Source organism: Diachasma alloeum, unplaced genomic scaffold (genome assembly GCF_001412515.2).
Source record: "Diachasma alloeum isolate Michigan unplaced genomic scaffold, Dall2.0 Dall_scaffold_00568, whole genome shotgun sequence".
NCBI lineage: Eukaryota > Metazoa > Arthropoda > Insecta > Hymenoptera > Braconidae > Diachasma > Diachasma alloeum.
The window spans coordinates 224,605-245,654 of NW_021680700.1; the positions used below are offsets into that span (position 1 = coordinate 224,605).

The following is a 21,050-nucleotide window of genomic DNA, read 5'->3' on the forward strand; positions in this document are numbered from 1 at the left end:
AGGATATCCCTATAATTTTCTCGAAAACCGAAGAATTTCCCTAGAATTTTCTCGAAAACCTAAGAATTTTCTAAAACATTCTCAAACACCTTAGAATTTCCTCGATTTTTTTTGGAAAATTCGAGATATTATTATAGGGGAGGATGGGGCAATATGGACACCAGATTTAAATAATGAGTTGAATTCGATCAAATCTACTCTTCCGACTTCATTTGAAGGTCATAAAAACCAACAGATTCTCATAAGACTGCGTCGTAAGAAAAATCGGCAAAATGGACACCTCGATTTCTTTCTCAATTTTTTATGTTTCAACAATTTTATTCAATTTCTGAAACGCTAGACATGATTGCGATTTTCAAATTGAAAAAAAAAACTTATTTTTGACGTTCGTCGTGAGGGGTTGTAAATCAAATTTTTCCTTGCTCATTTATCCTCCTCTCCGCCTATTGTTTTATGGTGATTTCCTCTGTGAGTAGAAAAGTAGCCATCTTACAAATTTCGCAAATGGACAAAAGGTCAGATGTGTAAGGCGTGCAATTGATCATTGAAAAAAAATTAATAATTTCAAAGTTATTTCACGAGTAAAACAGTAAATTCAAAGCTACTTTATATTTCAAACTTCAATGTAAAATTTGATAGGGTCGAAGGTTGTTTGTTAATATCTTTCCCAACTCTAATTTTTCTTTATAAAAAGATACCGACACGATTCTGTTGGAAAATGTCCTTTAAAAATTTTCTTTATTTTTGGATAGGACCAAATTTTTCGGATGTCCATTTTACACCACTCTTGAATAAGTTCTCAGTTGTGGACTTTGCCAAAAAGTAATTTTTAAAAATCAATTATTGAAAATGTTTTCAGTGTTCATTTTGGTCCCGTCCATATAGATTTATCAGGTGTCCATAATGCCCAATGAAACGATTTCCAAAAATTTGAAGTTGAAAAAAAACCTTTTTTTTCGCAAATTTTTGAGTGTTTATTTTACCCCATATGTCCATATTACCCCACCCCCCTCTAATTTTTTCAAAAACCGAATTTTCCGGAATTTTCTCAAAAATCGGAGAATTCTCTAGAAAGTCGGAAATATTTCTCGAAAACTTCATAGGAAACATGATAAGATCTACCGGAGAAAATAAACACGAAGAGAATAAGAAACAAAAACTGCGGGGCCCCTTCCAAGTCCCACTTTTATATGTCACCCTGGTTTCCTGCCATTCCCGCAGTTTAAAGTGGGGGGGCGTAAAATCGCCACTCGGGAAAAAAATCCCTCCATGCGGGCCTTAACAATTTACAACTATCCTTTAACTGTGCCTTTAAGAACTACCAGCGCTGCTGTGCCCATTACAGTGCGGGAGTCAGACAAGGATAGCGCACAAAAAGTTGAAGGCACTTTGAAGTTAACGTTCCTTCAGCTAATGAAGCTTTACGCTAAAGGAGGTTGAATAACCTGCCCCCTAATTTTCATCTCAAGTTCCACCTAATTATTTTCAGAAAATTCTTCAAAGTTGAATCTCTTCGGTATGGATAGAAAATAATGAAGGCTATTACTCTAAGTCGACGTATCCCAGATCTTGTGATGAGTTGACAATCGTATAGCTCGATACGCTCGAGATTATGACAGGCCTGGAGTAGATGATCCAGACTGGCGTCTGTTATTAATGGGCAGTTGTCGAGCTCTAGAACAGCGAGATTTTCAGCAGCACAGGGGGACAGAGCCAGCTGTCGAATCCCCTCATCAGTTATGAGCTCACAGTGTGATAAACTCTATAACAATGAACAAGGAAAAATTCAGAAATGAAGCAGAAGAAGATAAAGAAATGAGAGGAACGCTTCATCAACCTCTCATATATGGGGCCCTTGTGATACTCCATACCATATCAATTTGATGGATTTTACTGAATAAAAAATAATATGATCGATATGGTATGAAGCCTAAAGTGTATTCTTTCTGCTATTATTTGTGAATGTCTACATGAAAAGGGCCCGATTTGTCGATTCCAGTTTCCGAGAATTCACGTTTTTGTCACCGCAACTACCATTTAAACTAAGGTTAAATTATTTTTCTTCGGTCTGCTGCAGCAACGTCATTGTTCATGCTATCATGCTTATTTTGGGTTTGAAATTTACCGAATATTAACAATATTATCGCACTATACATAATTCCATATGAGAGAATCCGCCAATTTTGAATATGAAAAATGGCCTCAAAATTTTTAAACTTTTTTTATATTTTTTATAAGACATTTATGTTTGGTACACTCACAAACTCAGGAGTGAAATGCAGAGAAAAACAAAATTTTATCCTTCCAAAAAATTAGTTTTTCAGAAATATCTCGAAATCTAAAGGAGATTTACAGAAATTTTGTTTGAAACTATATATCTATATATCTAGCTATATATCTATCAGGTGAACGGTCGATCCTACCGACAATCCTCGAGCGCCATCGGGAACCTTCGGTTGAGCGGTCAGACGATTGCGAAAACCCCAAAATTCAGCACATCATCAGTCTTTGTAGAATCAACGTGTCGTGTCGTTCAAAGTACATCACCTTGTCAAATTCAGGGATTCATCAGTTAATTGTCAAGAACAATTAACAGGTATTTAACAATTCAGTACATCAACCACTGTAATTATAATTTGAGACGCCGAATAACCAAGTTCAAACCAAAGTGTAAATTTTACGGTTAACGAAGTGGTTCGATTCCACTAAAATATAGTGACATTTTATAATTCAGTTCTTTAATTAATTTCCGGCCTATCCTGAAACCACACCTCCCACATCCACTCTAAAATTAGATCTTCATTTCAAACAAATCTTGTTTATAGAGCAGAATGCGTTCTATAAAAAAGCTTCTATGAAAATTTTTTCATCTATCCCATATTCATAGATATTCATTGGAAAATTATCTCCAGATTCAGTTGCCACTTAATTTTCACAATATCTCAGCATTGAAATAAAATATCGATTTCTTGGTAACGACCTTGTTTGGTGCGTAACTAGGTTTAGGGTGGATGTGGGAGAAAATGTAGAGGGAGATGCTGGAAAATTAATTGTTGAGATGGATTATAAAAATCGCCGTTTATTGTGGGATCGGACCACGTCGTTAAATAAATTCTTTGTACACTCTTTGGTATTCAATTTCACTATTGAGTGTCTTAAAATCACTGCTAATTGTCTGCAATTTTAATTACGTTGAATCACTGATAGTAATCGAAATTTAACTGATAACTGTGGTGATGTACTGAACGAATAGCTACAATTAAATACCCATGCGATCTTCTCAACAGCTAGATTTCAACTACTTTTCGGGGGTTCCGCGATCCCCTGACCGCTCAACCGAAGGTTCCCGATGGTGCTCGAGGATTGTCGGTAGGACCGACCGTTCAACTGATAGATATATCTACGTTTCAAACACCCCGGGAGCATTCATCATCAGAGATGATGAATTAATTGGTGAGTTTGCTCTCGGAGATTTTCTGCTGCTTCAGGATAATTTTCGTCTACTGAATGCTGATGTACTGCTGTTGATAACTTTGGGCTGGAGTCATTTAATATGACACAGCTTCTGGCTGATAACGTCTTCTTCCAGGGCGTATTCTGCAGTAGATAGTATGCTGAAGAGGCTTCTGGAAATTCTGATACCTTTTTGTTGATTTCCGGAGATTTAACTGTGCCCCACAGTTGTTGATCATCTATGGTGATAGCTCCTGAATTTGTATACAATTGATTATATTAAATTTGCATATTTCCTGGTCGCTGAACTTTGGTAAAGCTCCATCAGCTGCTCGTTGTTGTTGATGGCTAAGGGGAGGAACATAGGGTGAGAGACGTATCACTTGCCAATATAATAATAAATGGAAGATGATATTTAACTCTTAATCCTGTAGTTCCTGGATGCCCCTCCACTGCTGATGGTGATGTAATTCAATTGCGCGATCCTCTCGCACAAGCCTCGATAAATGTTGACAATTCTGTGAGAGTGGGAAAATCCTTAGAGGCTCCCATCTTGAGCTCCCATGCCTTCAGAGCCTCGGCATCGAGTGATCTTCTCAGCAAGTGGGCTATCATTTGCTCGGGGATATTCTCCTGTGTCAATCTCGTCACATCCTGCAGTTGCTCGAGTCTCCATGACTACTGCAGCTTTGGCGCTGAGGTTCTCTTCAGTTGCTCTGGTGATTATCGGAAGCTCTAGAACTCGACTGAACAACAATCGACTGAACAATGAGCCTCTGATTTTCATACCTCTTGGTGAGTTTCTGCCAGGCTTTCAGTCCTCGTCCTAGTTCTCGTCCTTGACTTGGAAGGTCGAGAGGAGAGTTGCTGCTGGACCTCTGAGATAACTCTTCAGGCGAACCAACTTCTGCACTGGGGGAATCGAAGGAATATTGCCCACCAATGACTGGAAGAGGTCACTGAATTCTTTCCATTGTTCAGGTTGCCCATCAAATGCCTTGATTTCAAGGCGTTTCAGCTGATTGGCTTGATTCTGTTCCAGTGAGGTGCTGGTTGAGTCCTTCTTCTTCACCAGTTGACCCTTCAATCGAGTGATGAGCATCAAGGCTTCTCGCCTTGTCCTTGTGGCTCGTTCATGCACCCCCTCGGTGATATACTCATGATTGGAGGGGAGATACTCGGCTGGACTGGTGTAAATATTGAAATATTTACTCCATTCCGCTTCGATAATCTCCTTATGCCCGTCCAGTTTCTTTATGATGAGATCATCCTCGTTGTCGAGCTCTTGAGAGAGTTCGTGGTAAATCTCCATCAGGGTCTCTACCTTGAATGTAAGTAGTCTTACATGGCTCTCCTGCTGCATGGTGAAACCTGGCTTTGTTGATATTGAGGTTACACTTTGTTTGTCGAGCTTATCCTGATTGGTGATCGGCTGGTTTGGAACTGCCTCATTTCTAGTTGACAGTCCCTCATCAGGTGTGATCTGCGAAATTTCTTCAGTGTTGCGCTCTTGTTGTTGAACTTCTTCAGTAGGGTCGTTGACCTGAGCGTCGTCTACCATGGTGATGATCTGCGCTAAGTTCTCGATATTGGTAATATATCGGCTATTGAGATGCTACTGATGGCTGACGAGTTACCGACTGCCAGACGTTCGGTGAGTCGCCCCTTGCGTGGCGCACGGGGACGAAGCGTTGATGGGCTTCGACGACCCTCGACACTCACGAACACTCCCGATTTGGAAACTGAAATTGCACTGGAACCTTGTTTACTTCCTTACCCCGTGGAATGTAAACAAAGTCACTATCCTTTTACCCTGTCCGTTGAGTCGCTCCTGTGAAGCCCGAAAGTCTATTCACCACGAGGCGTTCTTGTAAAATTCACAGTACTTATCACACTTTTTAACCCACTATCCGGCTCGAAGGACCACTGTTTGGTGAGGAACTAGGTTTAGGGTGGATGTGGAAGAAAATGTGGCGGGAGATGCTAGAAAATTAATTGTTGAGAGGGATTATAAAAATCGCCGTTTATTGTGGGATCGAACCACGTCGTTAAATAAATTCTTTATACACTCATTGGTATTAAATTTCACTATTAAGTGTCTTAATATCACTATTAATTGTCTGCAATTTTAATAACATTGAATCACTAATAATAATCGAAATTTAACTGATAACTGTGGTGATTGCGATTCCCTGACCGCTCAACCGAAGGTTCCCCAGAGTGCTCGAGGATTGTCGGCAGGACCGACCGTTTAACTGATAGATATATCTACGTTTCAAACAGACCTTTTCTGCAGAGAAGAATGAGGTCTACCAAAAAGGTTATTACAAAAATCTTTCCATCTCCTTTACCTTCCGAAATATTGTCGAATAACTAATTTTCATACTTGAATGACGTCGTTTTATATCTTCCACTCTGAATGAGGTTCTATGCTGGGTTATGATATACAGGAGATTTGAGGGAGTATTTGCCTTAAGCGGTTCAAGAAATCGATTTTTTTTCTTACATTTTATTTTTCCCTATTCTTTTAAAAATCTATTACAAAAAGAATTTTCATGAAATTCACAAAAATACCCGAGATACGGGGGTTTGAAGCCGAGCGCGCACAGGTAGGCAGGTGTTCCAGCGTTGCACCACTCAACAATAGGATCCCTCCGATGGGGCCGATAAATCCCCGAACTCGGGAGCAAGGGCAGGCTTATTTTGACACAATTTCATACCTGTTTCCCCAAAATTTGTCTGAGGTGGATTTTCTTGACTAAGGCGATAGTCTATTTTGAACTCTCAGGCGAAGTGTTGACTTTTAGTGAAATATGGATAGAAAAGGATCCCGTACGAATCGTGTCAATCCATCGAGATGGAAAAAACGATACTATCATGGAAAAAAACGTGCTTCAAGCTCAACTACAAGTTCACCAGAGAGCGCATCAGCAAAAAAGTTGAGAAAAGGTGATGATTCTGACGATGGAGTCCCTATTTCAAACGTTGATAACTGTTTGATAAATTTCGCCATGGTGTTTACTGCGCTCAGTAATTTTGTGGTTTGCCGAGAGCGTCAGGGAAATATAGAATTTAGAAAAGGGGATCTCAATGGCTTGGGGTTTAAAATTTTGTTAGACTGCAAATGTGGCCAAAGTGCGATTCGATCCTCGCCTTACAGTAACCGAACATATGAAATAAATCGTCGCATGATTCTTGCTTTCCGACTTCTGGGCATTGATTATTATCGAGGTATGAAACTCATTTCCGAGGCATGCAAAACAATATACGATAAAGTGACACGCAAAGCAGTTCAAGAAGAATAGAAATTAGCAAAGGAAGACGAAAAAGATGAATTGACGGTATCAGGTAATGGCACCTGGAAGAAACACGGTTTCAGTTCTCGTTTCGGAGTTTCAACTATTATTGGCAAGTTGAGTGGCAAGGTTTTTGATGCTGAAGTAAAATCAAGTTTTTTTCAGGGCTGTAATCTGAATAAAAATAAATTTGACAACCAAGAAGAACTTGATGACTGGATGGAGGACTATAAAGAAGAATGTACTCTCAACCACACTGGTAGTGCAAGAAAAATGGAAGTTGATGCAATCGTCGACATGTTTAAAAGATCTAAGAAAAAATATAACGTCAAGTATACTACCTATATTGGCGAGGGTGATAGTAAAACATTTGCTGGACTCCAAAAAGCAAAGCCATATGGGGAAAAAATTAAAATTAGGAAGAAAGAATGTACAGGACACATCGGAAAACGAAAGGGTAGACGCATAAGCAGTCTGAAAAAGATTGGGGGGAAAGGAGTTGTAAAACTTACAGTACAAGAGACAATCTTACGTTATATTATGGATTAGCGATCAGATGGAATCCAAATTCGGTGGAAAATATGAAAACAGAAATATGGGCAACTTTTTACCACAAGAGTTCAACTGATGAAAATCTACAACAGCACTCATGTCCTCCTGGACCTGATAGTTGGTGTGAATGGCGTGTGGCAGAAGCAAATGGAACCCTGGATAATTTCAGAGATAAACCACCGCTTCGCGATGAAGTATTAAAAGCTATAAAGCCAATTTATGAAGACTTGAGTAAAGATGAGTGTTAGAATTATTGGTTGCCGGACTGGACTAAGACCCAGGAATAAGACCCAAAGGCGAGAATTGAGTTTTCCTTTTTTTTTATTGGCGAAATTGAGTTTCGAAATTGATAGCGAATGTGAGTTTTCAATGGATTTGAGACTAGAAAGTTCTCAAGTGTCCTTGAGAAGCGGGTTAACAATCACTAATCCAAATCGGGATTTAGCGTGCACTCTGCTAGACCGCGGAGAGGTGCGAGGAAATTCTTTCGAACTATGCGGTGACCCAATGAATTCACACCTCTCGATGATTTGCCTCGGGTCTAACCTCGAGATGGTCAAGCGGTGTGCTCATAGGAAGTTCGCCTCTTCTCGAACTCTCTCGAAGGTTCTACTGACCTTGAAGTCCTTGATTCCTCCGTAGATCTCCTGAGATCCGTTGATTTTCAGCTTCTCAGTTCTCCGTTCTCCCTTTTTCTTTCTCGGCTTTTCCTCCTCTGCTCTACTGCTTCTCTGCTTCTGGTTGTTCCCTCATCGCTTTCTGGATCGAAAGTAAGCGCTCTGGGGCAGCCCACCGCCTTATATACCCCCCAAATAGCGCAATAGCGCAAATAGGTTGCGCGTATGTGCAGAGAACTATCTCGACATTCCGTGGGCTCTGATTGGCCGGTTTCAATTCGAGGGAGCGTCAGCGCCATCTACAGATGTCGCCAAGAGTGGGGAAATTGTCGCCCTCTACAAACCAGTGGCTCCCTCGCATACTCAATCATCGAAGTAGTTTCCTACTTATCCAACATTTCCGCCCGCCTTCGTTTTTGAAGACGACGACTCAGTCATTTGATCCGATGTGATTCAATAGGTAACGGACAAATTTTCGTGAGTGGGCGTTTCATGGTGGTGCCAGTGGTTTTCATAGTGACCACGCGTACAATTCCATCCTGACCAGGATGAACCTGAATGATTCTGCCCAAGGGCCATTTGGCAGGGGGGTATCTCTCATCTATAATAAGCGCGAGATCTCCAACTGCTATTGGAGATGAAGATTTGTTCCATTTGTAAGCGGTTTGCAATTTCTGAAGATATTCTTTTGACTATTTTGATCAGAAACTTTGAAGCATCTGAGAGAGATGCTGCCAACGAGAAAGTCTTGATGACTTGAAACATTCAATATTTGGTTCAGCGACCAACGTCAGCGGGTGTCACACAAGAAAATAGCCGGGCGTTAAGACTCCGAGATCATCAGGATCATTCGTTACTGGACATAATGGCCGAGAGTTTAAGACAGCTTCGATTTGGGCCAGTAAGATGGTTAATTCTTCATAAGTGAGAGAAGCCTCTCCAATGACTCTGCATAAGTGATATTTCATGGATTTTACGCCTGCCTCCCACTTCCCTCCGAAATGAAGGGCAGCAGGTGGAATAAATGTCCACTTGGTTGCATCATTTGCAAGTAGAGTCGAAAGTTTTTCATGTTCAGACGAAGTTTGTGAGAAAAGCTTCTTTAGCTCTTGATTAGCTCCCTTAAAATTGGTCCCAGAGTCGCTGGTCAAGGTCGCACAAATTCCTCTGCGTGCAGTAGAACGTTTGTAAGCCGCTATGAAGGCGTCAATTGTGTAATCAGTCACTACCTCAAATGGATTGCTGAAGTTGAAAAACAAACAAATACAGCGATCCAAGGCTTGTAAGTGCGAATATTCTTTCCTCTCCATGTTTTGAGTTGGTAAGGACCGGCATAATCCACGCCAGTGTGGAGGAAGGCTCGAGATGGATTCACTCTCGAAGGAGGTAATTGACCGATGATCTGTTGATCTCTTGTGTATGTCGATATCGGGTGCACTGGACACATTTGAGAATGCATGAACGCACTGAAATGTGTCCACCCATAATCCAGTAATTGTTTCGTATGTAACTCAATGTGTCTTGCGTAGATCCATGAAAAGTTCTTAAATGGACATCTCTAATAATTAGAACACTAAGTGGGCTATGCTCCGCAAGGATGTATGGATGCTTAGTTGTTTGATTTAATGAGGAATGTTCCAATCGTCCCCCTACACACAATAGTCCTTGAGAATCAATGTATGGCAGAAGTCGAATCAGACGGTTTGACTTTGGGAGGTCGTTCTTAGATGCAAGGGTGTTGATTTCAAATTTGAAATGATTTTGTTGGACTTCCTTCACCCAAAAAAGTTTGGCTTGTTCCAGTTCTTCTGGCGTTAAAGGATGTTTCAATGATGAATTGAGTTGTCCCTTAAACCGTGAGATAACTTGATTGCATGTAGCTGTGGCACGAAACAGGATTTTCAATGACGAACATCGACCGAGCATGCCCCAGAAGGGATGTTCTCTCAAGGTTTGTATCGCAACTATTACTTGAGGTCTTCGTTCTTCCAACTCTCTTGATGATGTCACTTGAGGAATAGTGAAATTGGGCGAATGTGATTGATCCTTTCGTAACCATGATGGTCCTGTCCACCAGAGAGAATGGTCTTTAAGTTGGGAGGCAGATAATCCTCTGGTGGCACAGTCTAGGATTTTCCTTGCCTGGTAAGTACCTCCACTGCGCTGAAGCAAGAGCTTCTTGAATCAAACATACTCCGTTGTGAGCATACTCTTTCCATCGCGATGGATGATTATTGACCCACGTAAATACAATTGAGGAATCTGTCCAAAGGTAGCAGTCGACCCTTTTCTGAAGATCGAGGACTCTCAGAATAGTAGTGATCAGTTTGGTTAGCATGACTGCTGCTGTCAGTTCCAATCTTGGTATTGTAAGACGCTTCAATGGTGTGACTTTCGTCTTGGCACACAGAAGATTGACACATCTCATTTTGATGATTAATTGATCGGATGAAGACCGTGGCAACCATTGCGTTTTGAGAAGCGTCACTAAACCCATGAATTTCGAGGTTACAACTAGTTGTTGTTCCAATCCATCGTGATATTTGGAGTTCCTCGAGTCCCTCAGCGTCCTTGAGAATTTGCTCCCAGGCCTTTTGTTGCAGTTTAGGAAGCTGAGTATCCCAAGAAAGTTTAATTGTCCATAACTCCTGCATGAAAAACTTGGACTTGATGAATAGTGGGTACAATAGCCCAAGTGGATCAAAATTCTGTGCTATCTGAGAAAGCACTTGTCGTTTGGTTGTGGAAGTTGTCGATGAAGCGGTCTGTCTAAATTGGAAGGTATCTGAGACTCAATTCCATGATAGTCCAAGGGCGCGAGTTACTGTGTCTTGAATTGGAATGAACGTCACCTCATCTTGGTGCTGGTGTGGAATTTTCTTCAATACCTCCACGTCATTGCAACGCCATTTTCTCAAGGGAAAGCCGCCCGTCATGCAGAGAAGATTCACTTGATGGGCTTTTTCCTGAGCTTCTCTTATTGTATCAGCGCCACCAAATACATCATCGACATAGCGTCCCTTTATAATAAGCTCTCGAGCTAATGGAAATTTCTCACCTTCATCCTCAACCAATTGGAGCATTGACTTGATGGCCAAGTATGGTGCACAAGCGAGACCATAAGTTACTGTTACTTCACAATGTTCTCTCCCTCTCACCAGAGAATTCGCTGAAACCTTCAGTCATCAGGGTGAATTTTAATTTGTCTATACATTTTGGTTACATCTGCCGAAAACAGGTACTTGAACTGACGTAGCCAGATAAGAATGTCGAAGATGTCAACTTGAATTTTAGGTCCCGTGTGCAGCAGTTCATTTAGAGGCAAACCTTGTGATACTTGACATGAGTCACTGAAGACAACTCTCAATTTAGTGGTAGTACTTGACTCTCGAATCACTCCATGGTGAGGGAGGTAAAAGCCGAATTCAGGCTCTGGCTGATTAGAAGGTACTCGTACCATGTGTTGAAGATCTTCATATTCCCTCAGAAATGCTGAATAAGCTTGATGGAATGTTGAATTGACTTTGAACTTGGATTGNATTCTCCCTTCTTCTTTCTCGGCTTTTCCTCCTCTGCTCCTCTGCTCCACTGTTTCTGTGCTTCTCTGCTTCTGGTTGTTTCCTCGTCGCTTTCTGGATCGAAAGTGAGTGCTCTGGGGCAGCCCACCGCCTTATATACGCCCCAACTACGCAAAACTTCAACATTCTGAAACGTTTTGCGACGCAAATAGGTTGTGCGCATGTGCAGAGAATTATCTCGACATTCCGTGGGCTCTGATTGGCCGGTTTCAATTCGAGGGAGCGTCAGCGCCATCTACAGATGTCGCCAAGAGTGGCAAAATTGTCGCCCTCTACAACAAGTGGCTCCCTCGCATACTCAATCATCAAAGTAGTTTCCTACTTATCCAACAATGAGTTACGAGAAAGATGTTTAGGGGCGAATACACAGAATAATAACGGAAGTCTGACTTCTTTAATTTGGACTTTTTCTCCGAAGCACATTCATTCGGGGAAAACTGTTGTAGAAATATCGACACATCTTGCAGTCTGTATCTTCAACGAAGGATTTGGCGGTATTTTACAGATCATGAACCAAATGGGCATTAGGATAGGTCTACAGACCAACACATTCGCTTCTGAGAGGGACCAGGAGAGAATTGAATGTTCGGAAAGGCGCGTGTCTAATGTTGCGAAAATGGCAAGAAAAGCTAGAAATTCAAAACAATTGGAAAGGGATGAATTTTATGAAGAACAGAAAGGCGTCTTGTATGGTGCTGGGATTGCAGATTAATTGCTTTTTCTCCATAATTTAATGTTTATTTTTAAAATTACAAACTTAAAACAGACATATACTCCATGTTGATCTAAAAACTCATCAAATATTTGGTACTTTGCGAATTCTCATTGTCGTTTACGTAAGTAGAGCTGTTAATAATCAATAAATTCAACTTTTTTCTATAAAAAACGTTTTTTATCTACTTTTTTATCTACTAATCAATGCTCAATAAATCATGAAAAGGATCATTTTCCTTGATTTTATTTAGTTTTCTAAATATATATATCGCTGGTGTTTCATCATAGATTTTAACAGACTTTGTTTCTCACCCAATTGAATTCGATGACCTTCCTCTCTCATCGGTGGTAATTCGTTGAAACACCTCATTACCATCCCAACTATCGTTTGCGCATCGATTTCATACCTCGAAAGGTTTTAGCAGCACAGTGGATTTTCGATCTCTCAATCTCCATATCTCCAGGAATGACTACATAGACTTCCTTCATTCCAGCAGTGGTTTGTGCAATGGAGGAAGTTCATCTGATTCAATTGAGTGAGAAATAGTCTCATATAATCTGCATCTAACACCAACGATGTACCCGAATAAGATCCGAATATTCCGAAAAATCAATAAAATCCAGGAAAATGACCTTCATTTTTATGATTTATTGAACATGGTTTAGTAGAAATTGAATCTTCTGAATATCATCACCCAGCACAGGACATAATTCAGAGTCGAAGACATGAAACAACATGTGTTACTCAAATCCGAAAATTAGTTTTTGAGCAATATCTCGAAAGGCATAGTAGATGGAGATTTTTATAATGGCCTTGTTTGAGATTGAAGCTAAATTGAGATAGCAGTTGGGGAAAAGTGGAATTGTGGAAGGAGGTGGAAAATTAAAACACGCGGAATTATAAAACCACACTGTTGATGTACTTTATTGTGGAATAACCCACGCGTCTCGATAAATTAATAATGTTACACTGTTGAGTTACTCGACAAAGTCAATTAAATGATGATTTGAAAAATGCACTGCACTTGAGATTCTCTCGAGATTGAACTTGATGATTGACTCAAAATAATTGATAGTTAACTCGGGATTAATTGATAATTGAATTGAATTAAATATAGACGCTGTACGAAGCGCTAGACTCAAATATATCGCGTTGATCTACTCCGGTGATGTACTCGATTGAGCGGTTACGGCGATACAAAACTGTGATTAGAGTGACTCCCTCGGAGTCTAGAATGATACTATTGACTTTTTCGGCGATTTTCTTCGTAACTGACCGTGACCCCCGAAGGGTCCCGAAGTTTCTCGAGATTTTCGTTGAGTCCGGTGACCGTTTGACTAGTTGGAATAGCTGGATTTCAAACAGGGCTTTTTTATAGACTTTATTCTTCCCTTCAAGAAAGGTTCTTACCAATAAATCGATATTTTGTTTCAATGCTGAGATATTGTAAACGAAACTAATTGGTAACTGAATCTGGAGATAATTTTTCAATGAATATCTCTGAATATACAGTCAATGGAAAATTTTTTATAGAAGCTTCTCATTCTGCTCTACAAAAAAGATCTTTCAGAAATGCCTCCACCTCCACCTTTGGATTTAAAAATATTTTTGAGAAACAAATTTTTTGGGAGCACAAAGTTTCGTTTTTCTCTGCATTTTACCTCTGATTTTGTGAGAGCACCAAAAATAGAAATGATTTAAAATAGGTATGTTTTTGTTAGGAAATTTTCTGAACTTTACGATGAAAGAATTGAAAATTGAAAAACATTGGGGAACGACCCCAAATGGCCATTTGAAACTTTCTTTTTGAATTTTCTATGCCAAAATACGTAGATACAGAAAAAACATTTTTTTTTAAGCTGAGAAAATGTCCAACGAAATCTATGGGTTCAAATTTTTTTTATCGTTCTTAGGGACTCGTAATTAGAATTTTAAAAAAGTGCTTAGAAGAACAGAAAAATTCAAACTTCAATATCTCTCCCAATAATGGAGGTAGAGAGCTCCGAGTGCGCTCATTTTTCTTCTGTTGGAATATACTTTTCGATAAGAAATAAGAGGAAAAGTTTTAAAATTTTTAGGCAATTTTTCATATTCAGGATTGGCGGAATCGCCCATATAGATAAATTGGGCCCTTTCACGTGAACGGCCACATTTGCCGATTTACATTATCTCCTATAGGCCTGAAAATATTCAATATAACAAAGAGTCAGTGTTTTTCGTGAGGCGAAACTACGCATGAACCCCAAAGAGAAGATAAACATTCTATTTACCAACTTCTCGAGACGTGGACATCCCATCGCCAAGTGAATAAGTGTGGCATCGGTAATGAGAGCACACTCCTCCAAATCCATTTTTTCTAATAATCTGCAATTCTGGAAACATTCATTAAGCAAGAGAAAACGAAATTAATTGATTTTTCTAATCGGAAGGATCATCACAATGGTTATAGGGTTAGAGACTTCTTTGGAGAACCATGCAAAAAACTTTTCTTTACAGAGTAAACACTATCTAATAAGAAAGATCTATCAGCATCCCCTTTGAAATTAATGATAACCGAAATGATTTTTTTAATTGACCGAACTTAAGAACTTCTAATGCTTCCTATCCCTCTATATTTAATGTAGATCGCTGAAGAATTCAAAATTATATATACAGGGTGCCCCATTTGAAAAAATGCGGCCAAATATCTCCTAAGGCGTGTAAGTAACAACAAAATGTTGAATACAAAAATTGTAGGGTTTCGAAGGGATCATTCGATGCATTTATTATTTTGAGCTTTCAAGCTAATGTTTGCAAGCTGCAAGCACAAAGGGCTTTTTTTTAATAGGAACCGCATTTTTCACCCCAATGAAACTTGTTCATCTTGATGAGTTGTTTTCAGATACCTCATCATTCATGTAATTTCCTCTAATTTTCCTCGAAAAATGCCACAAAAACGAGTTCTGTGGTCAAATTGATGATTCAGACTTTTTTAGCGTGACCCAGGATGCACCACGTGGAGGTAAAGTCTGCTTCACATCTCTTGTGCTAAAAAAAAAAAAGAAAAAAATAGCGCCCCTCCCTCTACAACTTTCCTTTCGATCTTCCGAATAACTGAATCTGTAGGATAATATAGGCGATTGCGGTGCCACTCTCGATATGTGCGAGCAGCGGCTCGATACACTCCTCTACATATTCCCAAAACGAGTAAAATATCGACCATTTCACTGGCTGAATACATCGTGATGTGTTCAATAAAATGACAAGTGATACTAACTCGATTCTGGTTGAATTGGCACTGATTAGAATAAGAGAATCCTCGAAGTAGTAGTAAAATTGTTTGTTTATTGTTTACATTTGATAACTCCTATTGGTAAACAGATCAACGGAATAATTACACCAAGGTGCGCCAAGAATGTTTGAATCTTCAAATCTGACCACAAAACTCGTTTTTGTGGCGTTTTTCGATTAAAATTAGAGAAAATTATATGAATGACGAGGTATCTGAAAACAACTCGTCGAGATGAACAAGTTTCATTGGGGTGAAAAATGTGATTGCTATTTTTAAAAAAGCGCTTTGTGCTTGCAGCTGGCAAACATGAGCTTGAAAGCTCAAAATTACAAATGCATCGAATGTCCCCCTCGAAACCCTACAATTGTTGTATCGAACATTCTTTGTTACGTGCCCGCCTTAAAAGATATTTGGCCGCATTTTTTCAAATGGGACACCCTGTATAAATATATAGACATTAAAAGTTTCTTTACTTTTATTTATTACTTACTCTTGCCAATGCCTGAAACCCAGCATCAGTGAAATGAGTACAGGCAACACATTCTAAAACACTGAGCAGAGGACAGTGTTGAGCGATTGTTACCAGCGATGCATCAGTCAAATTTGGACAGTTGGATATACAAACGTAATGCAGTCGTGGACACCTCTCACTCAGCTCACGCACTGCGTCATCTGTGATATTCTGGAAGGGGAATGTGAAAAATTAATAAGTAGGCACTAATTTTAATCTAAGAAAAAACAGCTCGAGAAACAACAGCCCAAATGACATGTGTTTGAGAACGTGATATTGTCATCGTAGAGCCAAAGGGACGTAACAGCTATGCTTATGCACACCACTTACACCTTTTTGGCTATACGACGATGATATGTACGTATTCCCTTTCTTCCGGGGCTCTTTCCACCTGCTGACGCTCTGAAAAGGATAGAGCATTGGTGTTATCAGGTAAAATTGAATCGATAGAAAATGTTCGACTGTAATACAGGATATAGCAGTAATAAGGCCTAGTCGAATAAAATTATCCTTAAGGATGGTACAATAGCAAATATAAAGAATGGTTAAAAAATCAGAAAAGTTGACTGAACAAAAACAATTAGTACAGTGTTTCTGATTTTTTGTTCCATTTTCTTGACTGCTTAATGCAGTTAATTATGAAGGTAGAACTAATGAATGTACAAAATGAGATGAAGCAGTTTTCACCTCAAAATATATTTCTGGGAAACATCATGGCATTGAAAGCAAGTAGGTAACTAAATTTCCATAAGGACTCTATCTGCAGAACGAAAAGGAATCAAGAATATGAAAAATATCACATACACCCACACAAACGCGCGCGCCTACCAACATGTCTGCAAAAATGATTAAAAATAAAACTGAACGGCATTACAATATATTCCTCCCGTTGGGTCAGAAAGTTAAAAATGTTCTAGTAAATACCCTGCACTCATGGAGATTGATGGCCTCCAAGTTCGGACAGTACCGCGCCAGGCACTTGATAGCCCTGTCTGTGAGTTGTCGACATCCTTTACTGAGGAAACTCCTGAGCTCTGGACAACCACGTGCCAACGCCTCAACCCCATTATCAGTCAATAATTCACACCACGATAAATTGATGTGTGTCAGTAGTGGACAACCTTCCGAAAGATCCTTGATTGCTAAATCTGTTATCTCTGGACATGAATCTAAATTCAAACGCTGAAGCTTTGGACAGTGACTGCTCAGCGATGCACACGTTATATCGGAGATTTTCTTGCACTGGCTGAGGTTCAGTTCTTCAATATTTGAACATGATTGGGCGAGAGTGCGCATTGAATTATTGCCGATACTCTGACAACCACGGAGGGACAATTGACGAAGAAAACCACCACATCGTCTTGAGATATTTTCTATTACTGGTCCCTAAATGAAAAAAAAACAATTGTGAGATTTCATTGATGTTTTGACGGCGTACAGGGACTTATAAGATACATGAGGAGTATATACAAGGTGTTCCATAGAATATAACCAAGGTGAATTTGAAACACCTCCTACATGATTGGAGGTGAAGATTTGATTCTTTACTGCACCTGGAAAACTTGACAAGTTTGGATAAAAATAATTTCAGGTGGTCATCATCCCTTGCCCGGAGAAAATAAGTGTGGACGTCCGCATGAAAAGTGACCACTTTGTCGAATTTAGTTCCCGAGATAATCGCAGTTTTGTAATTCTGGTTCAGATTTGTCATTTTTGTTTCTTGGTTAAAAATGGACTATAACCGCATCGAATCGCGCAAGCTTCCAGGCTTCATCTTCATTATAAATACATCTTTCTATTTTTCTGAAAAAAAAGAACAGGAACCTCTTTGTCGTATTGTGAGAAAACCCGGGAATGTTTGTATTTTGTAACAGTTTATCGCATTCTATAGTACATTCCCAGGTAAGAATTGACGATAGAAACAGGGCTCATCAAGCCCTGGACCAAGGCTCGGAAATGCTCAATCAGGGCTGGGGCTCAGCCTTGGATCAATCCTCCTTCAGCCCTACAATGATAACCTCGTTCCAGGCTTAGTCCGCAAGGCTTGAACGAGGCTCGGTGCCAAGGCTTGATTCAAGGCTTGAATTACCACATTTTAAAGGCTCAATCGAGCTTCGGCTAAATAAACTGGAGTATTGTTTATAGATATTTGTATAAACAATTTCTTATTGCTTCATAACCCTTTTTATAAATTTAGAGTAACCTATGAAAGAGAGTGCGGTCGGACCGTGCATCACTGTTGCTAAATGTTGTTGGTGATTGTGATTGTCGGTTAATTAACAATGGATGGGAAAAAAATTATTATCATCATTAGTTTCTATTAACTATTCGTCTTGAATTATTACTGCGCACCTGGGAATTGAAATACAATGAAATCAAACATTTAATAATTTGCTCCTCTGCTGGGGTTCGATCCGGGGTCCTTCTGATCCGTAGACAAGCGCGCTATCCACTGGGCTACCTGCGACTTCTTAGGATGATACATTTTTTTCGGGTATAAAAATTCAACTTGTGTTAGTGTTATTTTGTTATTTTGTTGATATCCTAATTAAACTTCCTGAACTTGAATAAATGATAGGTCCGATGGATTTATGAGTTCAGAATCGATTGATTAATTAATTATAGATAAGGATAATAATAATGTAGCCACGTGCACAAAGAGCTGCTCTAGGCCTGGCCTGGGGTGAGCTTAGATAACTTGGCGAAAAATTATAGCTATGTTTGTAGATGATGATAATGTTTTCACCACAATTAGCTGATGAGTATTGATATAACAATTGGGGAAATTAATGGGAAGTAACTTTAATTTTCGAGGCCTTGCTGAGCCCTGAATAAGCCTTGACGTACTGAGCCTGAATACTGAAAGCCTGGACTAGGCCTGAATTGAGCCTCGCCAATGGCCCCTTTAATCATCCTCATTTGAAGCTCAAGTGAACGATGAAACCAAGCCTATCCCAGGCCTGAATAACTGAGCCTCGCCAACCCTGGGCTCATACAGGCTTGTTCTCATCGTCAGCCTATGTAATTCTTACCTGGGTTGGTGAAGGGAAATACATGATCACACATATATTTAGTGATTTCAAGTATAACAAGCCAGTCGCTCTTTGTTTTATAACTGGGTGTGTCATGTTTGTTAATCAATTGCCCAGGGAACAATTTTCGCGGATGCCACCTAAAAGTTCCCAGCAAGCTCGGTAAATATGCGGAAATTTACCGGTAAATTGATAGCTGGGTGGTAATTTCGTTTCGAATCGACATCTTTACGTAAATCAGGATCTTTATGGATGTATGATGCCTAAATTTTATTGCTGAACCTAATTTCTGACCCCTATTTCCTATCCTCATTTCTCATCTTTACTTTTGACCCTTATTTCGGACCCTCCTTTAGGCTTTTATTAGGTGTACAAATAAGTTTTAGGACACTTTGTAAGAAATTTAAAATAATCTCTCATTTTGAATGACCTTCAGCCATCTGTTAGATTCACGGAAGCCTTCTGCAAAGAAAGTTTCATCTTGCGAGGCGAGGAAATTATCGACCCATTTTTACACTTCTTCAAATGGTTTGAATCGCACATCAGTCAATTCGTTTTGCATCTTCCGACACAAGTGAAAATCAGTTGGAACTAAGTCTGGTGAATACGCCGGGTGTGGTACAACTTCCCATCTAAGAGCCATTAACGTATCTTTGACCGGTTTACCCACAAGAGGCCTGGCGTTGTCTGGAGCAATTTTACTGGACGTTTTCCTTTGCAAGCAAATTGATTTTTTTGTTCAATTTCTTAGTTCAATCTTATTAATTATTGACGATAACGATCGGCAGTAACTGTCTCGTCAGACTTTAAAAGTTCATAATGCAGTGCGCTTTTCATATCCCACCATATACACAGCATGATCTTCTTACAATGCATATTGCACTTCGGTGTCGGTGTCGTCGGCTCGCCAGGGTTAACCCAATGATATTTGCGTTTTGGATTATCAAAATAAATCCACTTTTCATCGCCGGTCACAATTTTCCACAAAAAAGACTTTCTATGTTGCTTATTGTAAAGATTCAGACATATGTCAGGTCGGCTATCTTTATTTTCTTGAGTCAAAAAGTGTGGCACCCACTTTGTTCCTTTTCGAATCTTTCCCATTGCGTTTAAGCTGTAGGAAACGGTCTGTTGAGTTACTCCAAGCTGTTTTGCAAGTTGTTTTTCCGTCTGGAAAGAGTTTTCATCCAGCGACGCTTGCAGTTCCTGGTCATCCACCCTTACAGGGGCCCCGGTACGTTCACGGTCGCTAACGTCGAAATCACCTTCTTTAAATCGCTTATACCAATACTCACATGTACTTTCAGATGCAATGTTGTCCCGAAGAATAGAACAAATCGATTGATATGCTTTCCTAACAGTTTTTCCATGATGGAATTCATAGCAAATACAGTGTCTAATAAATAGCTTATCGATCTGCACGTTTTATTCACAGGATTTAAGGTTATGTTTATGACTCCCTTATGTTTTGATACTACATAACAAACCCCACCATATCATATGTGAGCGGTAACTTTGAATTACTTTCAAGACATGGAATCGAAATGTCCTAAAACTTATTTGTACACCTAATATTTCTGACTCGGAAGGCTAAACCTTATTTTTGATCCTTGAGACCCTCAGTTTCGACTCGCATTTCTAACTCTCGTGAATTTTAAGTTTGATTTGTTATGTCCGCCCAGATGTCACTAGGGCAACCAGCGCCAATTTCAAAATTGGCGGAAAGGGTTGGCAGGAACGTTTGCAACTGAAGCCCGGATGGGCAATCCAACGAAGTCCAACAATTATCTCATGAAATCTCTGCTAAATCCTTGACTTGATGATTAATAATTATGAGGAACAGGTTATTTAAAATAAATCCAACACTGAGTGCTTCGGGAGAGCACGTAAACTATTTATTCAATCAACAAAACTTCAAAACTCTAATTATTTGAAAAGGTAAAAGATCTGAACTCTGAAAACTATGTCGTAGAACTGCCTCTAGATATTCAAAAACTGCCCCTCGAAGGGTCTTACTTCCCCTAC

At 39.7% G+C, this 21,050-nt stretch overlaps 1 protein-coding gene across 1 annotated transcript in view; it reads right to left on the reverse strand.

Annotated features, from left to right (window-relative positions):
* LOC107043408 (F-box/LRR-repeat protein 20) overlaps positions 1-19,049 on the reverse strand; it is a 184,051-nt gene extending 165,002 nt beyond the window's left edge. Inside the window, exons 1-5 of the mRNA XM_015264908.1 lie at positions 19,026-19,049; positions 16,918-17,379; positions 15,973-16,164; positions 14,482-14,583; positions 1,547-1,762 (exon numbers count right to left, since the gene is read on the reverse strand). Coding sequence (XP_015120394.1) covers positions 1,547-1,762; positions 14,482-14,583; positions 15,973-16,164; positions 16,918-17,379; positions 19,026-19,049 — 996 coding nt within the window. The remainder of the gene's footprint in view (positions 1-1,546; positions 1,763-14,481; positions 14,584-15,972; positions 16,165-16,917; positions 17,380-19,025) is intronic.
* Between the last annotated feature and the right edge of the window lie 2,001 nt (positions 19,050-21,050).